This window comes from Rhagoletis zephyria, unplaced genomic scaffold (assembly GCF_001687245.7).
Source record: "Rhagoletis zephyria isolate East Lansing unplaced genomic scaffold, Rhagoletis_zephyria_1.1 Rzeph_scaffold_01134, whole genome shotgun sequence".
NCBI lineage: Eukaryota > Metazoa > Arthropoda > Insecta > Diptera > Tephritidae > Rhagoletis > Rhagoletis zephyria.
The window spans coordinates 60,998-69,777 of NW_016158218.1; the positions used below are offsets into that span (position 1 = coordinate 60,998).

The following is an 8,780-nucleotide window of genomic DNA, read 5'->3' on the forward strand; positions in this document are numbered from 1 at the left end:
ACAAGTTTATATCTTTTATCCAATGATGCTAGGCAAAAATAACCTAAGCAGCGCACAATAGGACCGGTGATTCAGTGAGCAACTAAAGGTGGATATTTTTTTATGATACCATTCATTCTTACATATGGGGCGATGCACGTCAAATGTTCCAGGCGAGCTAAGCGGTGGAAAACAAGCTACTTTTCGACTAGCCGGGAAGCAGACAGAATACAATAAAATAATTTGAAATCAACGATTTCTATAAATTTTTGCACGGGCTATCCGATGGTGCTATGCGTTTTCCAAATTTTACCCTGTTTCATGGTGAAAATTCGAAACAAAAATTTTTTTGTAATTTTTCTCAATTATGGTCATTTTAATATTGTTTTAGTTATCTCAATCGAAAGATCAGATCTTTTTATATGTGTACATAAACATTATTAAAAAAAAGAGGCTTTTTTATTTTTCCGAGTTATAAAGCGTTTTAGAGCCCGCTAAACGAGTCTCGACCGCTCTGTTCTCTTGCACGAATTAAAACATCATACTGCGATTGCAAATTTTTACACAACTGTCATTTAAGCTCACATTATCTCAGACGTTTTTGTATCGATCGATTTGAAAATTTCTCACAATAAGCGCACAGTAAGCGGTTAAGCGCGCTTTAAAACGCTTTCTAATTCGCGAAAATAAAAAAGTCCCCTTTCTCGATTAAGATAACTAAAAACAATATTAAAAATTACCATCATTGAGAATAATTACAAAGAAATTTTCGTTTTAAATTTTCACCATGAAAATGGGAAGATTTTGAAAAACGCATAGCACCATCGGATAGCCGGTACACAAATTTATAGAAATCATAGTTTTCAAATATTATTTCCCATTCTCAGCTCAGCGCGCTTGGGACATTTGACGTGAATCGTCCCATATGCATAAATAAACTAATAATGTGAGAAAGCAGATGAATGAAGGAAATCCATGCTAAAAACATGAATTTCCAAACTGCTATTTCAAGTGTATTAGTAGGTTAAATTCTAGAAATTAATGAAATAAGCAATGTAATTATAATATCTGCAATTTTCCAAAACGCCCACAAATTCAACCCATCAACTTTATATTCTAGCAGAAAACTCAATAAGCGGGTAAGCAATTGAAATCCGCGATGGGACGTGCGCGCAAGAAGCTCAAATGTCAATGGGCAGATAAAGCTGACAACAAGAGCAAACGAAGGTTTTTGTTAAGTAAAGAAAATGAAAGGAGAAATAGGGAACGGACTTACATATCGCACACCGTCTACAAAAGAGTCACAACTAAAATTTTGGAATTTTTGAAATTATGCGCTTAAAATCTGCACAGAGATTTTATTTAACTTTCAGCAAAAGCTGCAGCTAATTTTTGTTATAATTTCTTTAAAAAAAACCCAAGGTAAATTCGCCCTTGCCCATATGATTAGCATGTGCTACGTAATAGTTTTTCGCATTTTCTCACGAACGTACTATTTTGAGTTGTGACCCTTTTGAAGACGGTGTGCGATATAAATATGCATACAATTTTAGCGGCTAGTGGAACATTTATCTACTCTCGTCTTGCCTCGCCTTTAGTGGGCAACACCAAGCACTCGGCGTAAAGCTTTATGCCGCTTGATTACTGATGTCATCTGCAGGCGACCCTAGGCACCCACTAGCCAAACAATCAATGCAATCAATCTCGTGATGTGTTCGCCTTCCGTAGCAGCAGCAGAAATATTCTACTCCCATTGCTTGCTGCAATTTGCAATGGTTGCTGGAATTTATGGCGCAACAACATTAATAAATTAAATTTGATTAAAATCAATTTAAATTGATTGCATCAACGGCAACAGCATTGGTATCAACAACAATCAACAGCGCCATAAAAAAGTCAACAATATTACACAACCACAACTGAAGCAAGAAAATGTTAGAAGAGATTGAAAGCAAAGCGGTATACAACACAATTGTACAGTTTAACTCTTGATCTAATTTTTGATCTTACCCCACCGAGGGAAGCATAAAAAGATATACATATGTACATACATACATTTGTATGCAAGTATGAAGCAGTATTCATAAACAAACAAATAAATTTTTCTATTCAATGCGCTGATTCAATTAAATTGAAGGTGCCATCGCATTTATGCCACTTATTTCCATCCCTCGCTTTGCCACAAAGCTTCGTTATTTCTTCCCCCCCACAACATTATTCTTTGTTATCTGCATTCATCTCGGTTGTTATTGTTTTGGCTTTGTTGCATTGCTACATTGTTGTTGTTGTTATGGCAAAAGGTTGATTTGATGTGACGATGCGATATGATGTCGAGACGTGATCTGTTGCAGTGAGCGAACCAATCGGCAATCAACATCGCTTGAGATTTAGCGTAGACAAAAGTGTTTGTTGAACTTTTGTTTTGTAATTTTTTTTTTACTAATGTAAATAGTCTGGTATTTTGATTTGCTTACTCAACTCACAGAGCTATTCTGATTCGCCTCAAGCGAAAAATACTTACTAAAGATGTGATGTAATGGAAATGTGAAGTCCCCTTGACCATTTTAAATGCAATTTGCTATAGTGTGAGACAATTTTTTCCAACATTTTGTGTTGACATTTCGTTTTCCGCATTTTTATTTTTATGTTTTGCAATAGTTTTATAAGGTTGTTGCATAAATTAGTTTTGCTTTGACACTGAAAATGCAATAGACTAAACAGGGAAGTTGTTTTGTTTATGAGCAATTTTCCAATTTGCAGTTTATTTGGCGTACATGCAAAAACCACTGAATTACTAACTAAATTCTAAATCGTCAGAGGTTCAGCTATCAACGTTTATACTCTTTGATTCCATTTTTTTTTTTGCCTGAGGATAATGCGGTGCTCTCGATAGTTTTGCAGCAGTTTATATACGGTTATACATATTTAGCTAATTAACAGATAACAGTGCCCTTAGCAGCAGATAATATTGGAAGTACATGCAAATTGCGCAATTCTCAATCGGTTCACACAAACACTTGTTGAAGTTTAAAGTTACTAAAATCCTATAATCAGGGCTGCCAACCATACTTAGCTATGGAGTGCCATATTGAGGATAAAAAAGGACCAAAACGTGCCAAATAAAAAAATATTAGAAAATTTTAGATGAGAAAAGGAAGTACACGCAAAGGATTTCACAAAAATGTATTGAAATATTACTATTTTTCAAAAGTGCTATTTTGGCACTTTGTGCGAAATTGCAAAATTAAGATTAAGAAAATTAAGAAGGGCCAAAAATGGCACGGTTTGAGCCAAGTTGGCAGCCCTGTCTATAATCATGCTCCGTGTCTGTCTCCTTCTTCTAAGAAGGTTTGATCCTAGTCCAAGAGCCGAAAAGCTCAACTTTTCCCTTGAACTTATTAGATGCTTTTCCTGGTGAGCGTATGGAATTACCAATCCCGTCGAGAGAGTGAGTCAGGGGATTCAATTGTCCCGGACCGGTTGAACGGCAGGAAGGTAAACAAATAAACAAATTTTGAAAAGTTCAAATATGATAAATCATGAAAAGAAATGATTACATTGAAAATGGATTTTGTGCTTTTCTTCAATATGTATGTATGTATGAAAAAACATTATCCTGTGATGAACTGAAAGTAGAAGGATAAATTTCAATGGTGACTATGATTTCAAAAAATAAGCACATGGAAACTATGGAGCGCGAGCATAAAAAACCAACGAATTTTGTATGCTCCAAACTCGTTGGTCTGTTAGTGTAAATTGTTCAGCTCGTCTGACTAAACTAAAGAGATCCATTGAAGCTACTAAAATATGAATCTGACGGCTGAAACAAGAATACGTTCCAAGAAAATAGATGTAAAGCAAGAAGCACACAATTCTGACGAGTTACCGCAGGAATTAATGGATTATAATTCTGGAGATCAGTTCTGTTGAAATGCCCCATTGGAAACAAGACAAGACTATCTGATTTATCCAAGGAGCTTGAATAAGCAAAAATCACGCGCTACAAATCTTTCAATACGCACGAAGAAAACCTGCAAGAGCAAGCAGCGTACTTTTCTGAAGCTTACGATGTGGACGTCTCTATCGATTTATTGCAGAAATTAGTAATTTAAAGGCTATTCATGAGGCAAATCTGGGGTCCTAAAATGTAACTCAGTTTCAATTTCTTAAACAAGTTGCACGAATTGAAGATGGACTAATTATTCAGTAATGTCTGTGCATCACTCGGAATCTTCTGCACTATTCCAGTGACTGTCTCCGAAAGCGAACGTTTATTCAGTCTTTTAGTTCGTATTAAGAATTTTGTATGTTTTACGACGAACCTATGTAGAGAGACTTTGTCATTGGAATCATCGTGCCATTGATTTTAAGTCCGTTATCTTAATGTTTGCTGACCGAAAAGNGTCTCTATCGATTTATTGCAGAAATTAGTAATTTAAAGGCTATTCATGAGTCAAATCTGGGGTCCTAAAATGTAACTCAGTTTCAATTTCTTAAACAAGTTGCACGAATTAAAGATTGACCAATTATTCAGTAATGTCTGTGCATCACTCGGAATCTTCTGCACTATTCCAGTGACTGTCGCCGAAAGCGAACGTTTATTCAGTCTTTTAGATCGTATTAAGAATTTTGTATGTTTTACGACGAACCTATGTAGACAGACTTTGTCATTGGAATCATCGTGCCATTGATTTTAAGTCCGTTATCTTAATGTTTGCTGACCGAAAAATCCCAAGTGTTTTCAAACAAATTCACATTAGATTGCTACGATAGTTTCTTCTAACGATTGGCCATCTGAATCGATTTATGTCTACGTTTTACGCTAATGAACAATATTCATCCAATACGAGCTAATACTGTGCCATCACCAACGAGGACCCAAATTCATCGATTGCTTTAAAAATTGTATTAACAAACAACTGAAGCAGGAAATTTAATTGTCGTTTAAAATTGCTGTTACCAGCGCAGATTAGATCTTTTAATTTTATTTTGTATTTTTTCACTGAAAACTCATTTCAGTCGACCCAGACCACCTGTCCACCTGTTTATTGAATAACGCAAAAACTTTTTTCTCGGGAGTGCCCTTTTCAACCTCTAAATGACCTTCAAACTTCAAATCGTCCTGGACTTCTGAAATAAGTGCAAATGTTCTTATTGAAAAACGAAAAAATATAAACTAAATTTAACCCACTTCCGGTCCAAACCGGTAGTCAGTAATACCACCAAAAGATAGAGCATCCCCGATTTGGTAGGTAAAATCCTATATATTTAAGTGCATTTCTGCATTTATGCATTATGAATAGGTTAATATTTTCAAATTATGACTTGTTAAACATTCGTTATTTTTAATTTTCATTAAAGTTAACAACTCTAATGCGATTGCATTTTGCTTATCCTCACCATAAGTCATTAATGACATACATGACTAGGTAAACCATTGAACACGTGTAACCTTTATGGAAGTGTAAAATTGGGATTATGTAGCTCAGTTAAAAGTATTAGTGATGCAATCAAAAAAAAAAACAAAAAAAACACAACGGCTACTTTGCATGAATAAGGTTTGAAGAAATAAGGGTAATCCTGTACATACCTGATAATCTCTGTTGGAAAAGAGACTCGCTGATGCCGATTCCGAAAATACGCTGTCATGTGATTGAGAGAGTGGATCGTGACTGTAGTCGCTGAAACAGAATATCATACATTCTTTTATTAGTTGCATTACCAGGGTAAGTATTTATGTATATGAGGTGAAGAATAAAGATTTTCAAAAAAAATTACCGAACCCTAACCGCCAAAAGGACGTAGCGTTGTTTTTTTTTTAATAGGGGTATTCACGATCCGGTGCATACTGTCTAGCATGGTGCATATACAGCATGATTAGGTAATTTTGTTGTTGTTTGAACACTTGAAACAACATCGATCATGCTATTTATGCTATATATGCACCATGCTAGACAGTATGCACCGGATCGTGAATACCCCTATTGTATTTTCGATGCATCTATGCATAAACTTTTCCAAACTATTTAAGATATTGGAAAATACTTTTACATTTTTAAGCTATGTGCGGCAATTACCTCTAAATAGATAGTAAGTTTCCTCAATACACATCAGAAGGCCCTATGTAATCTGTATGGTATCTATAAATGACGTTGTATGGAAGATGATAGAAACATTGCAAGGTAAAACCATATTTTTATTGTGGCATTCACCACTGGACATAGCCATGTATAACTACGGTGACCATTCGTACCGACTTTGTCGGGACAGTACCGATTTGAGAAAATTGTCCCGCTGAATATTTTTTAAAAGTCGGACGTATAATTGTCCCCATTTTTCATATTTGTATCGGTTAGGCCCCGATTTTCAGTATTCGTTTTTTTATTAATTTATTAAGTCTCTCCCTGTACTCTAGCTCAAAAACAAGTTTTCGAACAAACGAGGCAGCACTTTCGTTACCACAAAGGGCATAGAATAAATATAAGTGAGCCATAAACACAGCCAGCATTCTTATTAATAATATATAAATATAATTAATGAAATTGAAAAAACATAAGCTGTAGATAGAGCGGCGAAAATATAAATAGGGAAGACACATTTTAGCTTTCTTTGGCTATTCCCCCTTCGATTATTTAATTTTTATAACTTTTTATGAAAGTGTGGCTCGTTATCTAACAAAGAACATGTAAGTCAGAATTTGAAACTTTGTACAACTATTTTCTAGGGAGTAAAAACACTCATATTTCAAAATAGTTCTCTTTTTTATAAAGCAATCGCATTTCTGGCTAGTATATTTCAGTATTTCAGGACGAATGGATAAGGATTGAGCCAAGAGCTTGTGTGAGTCTCTGTTTCTCTTCAGAAGACTTCCAGTAATAATACCAATTGCATTTATGGGGTTCTTATGAGACCTATAAAAAATAGTTAAGTTAGTTGGTTGAATAAGGAAAATGAACAAGAGTTTACGGGGTGTACATAGCTCAGTGGTTAAAGCTTCTGACTTTGCACATCGATTAAGCAGGTTCGATCCGTGCTGATCCGTAGGAAAAATAAGTGTGATGAGGAGATGCGGTGATTTTCGAAATAGCTGCTATAACTTCTACCGCTTAGACTTTGTTGATTTTTAAATTTTTCCTAATAAACAATCGTGGTGCAAAGTTCAATACAAAAAAAGAAATAAAAATACAAAAAAATAGTATAAACAATTTTTCAAATTAACAACTGGGTATTGTTAATGGAAGTCTCTTGAAGAGAAACAAAGTTTTCCGATCGCAAAATATTGATTTTCAAGAATTCTATACCATTTGTACGAAAAATTGTTTTCCAATATAAACTTTGAGCCCTTTGAGCGACCTCTAAGTATTATTGATTTCAAAATAAACAAGTAAGAAAGTCTAAGTTCGGGCGGCGCCGAACATTAAATACCCGGCGCAAGTATTTAATATATGACTTTCACCTTTCCGAAACCTACCGCTAGACGGTAAGCCGGGGTGTATTAATTTTGAGTAGAGTAGCTTCCTTAAATTTTGAAATATTGCAGTTTCAAGCATTTCTGAAATTTACCGTTATATGAAAAGCGGCCGTAATTTTAGTCCGATTTCAATGATTTTCAACGTTTTGCTTTTATGTGGCAAGCACAATAACCATACCGAGTTTGGTACCATTTTCCAAAATTTTACCATAAACGTATTTCTTGGTAAAGAATTGTTGCAAGAATCAATTTTGAATAAATTAGCTTTAATATTTACTGATTTATCGAAGATTTCGTATTTCTCTAAATTACCGTTATATGGGATGTAAGCGTAGTTATTGTCCGATTTTGTTAATTTTCGGCCATTTAGTATGCTGTACCAAGGCTAACAACTGTGCCAAGTTTGGAAGAAATTGGTGCAGCGGTTACCAAGATATACACATGTAACCATAAGTGGGCGTGGCTACGCCCATTTTACAAAAATTTATAATATTCTTATTTGTCGTGTAAAAATTATTGTATATATTAATTTTGAGTAAATTATCTTCAGTAGTTACTAAAATATCGCAGTTTTCGTATTTCTGGAAATTACCGTTATATGGGAAGTGGGCGTGGTTACAGTCCGATCCAACCTACCTTGGATTAATGGAAACCTACATACCAAATTTCGTTGAGATATCTCAATTTTTGCTCGAGCTATCGTGTACACGGACGGACGGACAGACGGACAGACGGACGGACAGACAGACATGGCTTAATCGACTTCTCTATTTATTCTGATCATTTATGTATACATTTGTCTGTATCTATCTCGATTCGTTTTGGCTGTTACAAACAACCGTTAGGTGAACAAAATTAATATACCCTTGTGCACAAGTGCGCTCGGGTATAAAAAGGGGTATAGAGTATGTTTCGGCATAGAGTATAATTTTTTTTCGATACGCACGTTCTTTTTATGCCACATAATGCTCTTTTGGGTGTCTACATTCGTCGGACATGTTGAGGAAAAGAACCAGGTACCCATGAGTAATGACGTATTGATGAAACTTGGTAAGAGAGAGTGCATTTGCCGGAGATCTTTTGTTCCAATATCCGATGTTCACGGAAAACAGCAAACGAATGTGGAATGTATTGAGCTTGCAAGATATTAGGGGGAAGAATAAATTCAAATCGAACGAAAAATTATCGTTTAGAAAAAAGACAGAACGGGAACGCTGGGAAGTCAGACTCGATTTACTGACTGCAGGTACTCTCGACTTGTAAAGAAAAAATTAAATTAAATCCCATTTAATAAAACACTAGAAAATCCCATAAAGTCTTAAAAAAAGTT

General features: G+C 35.1%; 1 protein-coding gene across 2 annotated transcripts in view; it reads right to left on the reverse strand.

Moving 5' to 3' along the window:
- Window positions 1-8,780, reverse strand: part of LOC108362880 (putative mediator of RNA polymerase II transcription subunit 26) — a 134,839-nt gene that overhangs the window by 43,617 nt on the left and 82,442 nt on the right. For both annotated transcript variants that reach the window (XM_017616034.1, XM_017616033.1), the window contains exon 3: window positions 5,570-5,660. In XM_017616034.1, the coding sequence (XP_017471523.1) occupies window positions 5,570-5,660 (91 nt within the window). The remainder of the gene's footprint in view (window positions 1-5,569; window positions 5,661-8,780) is intronic.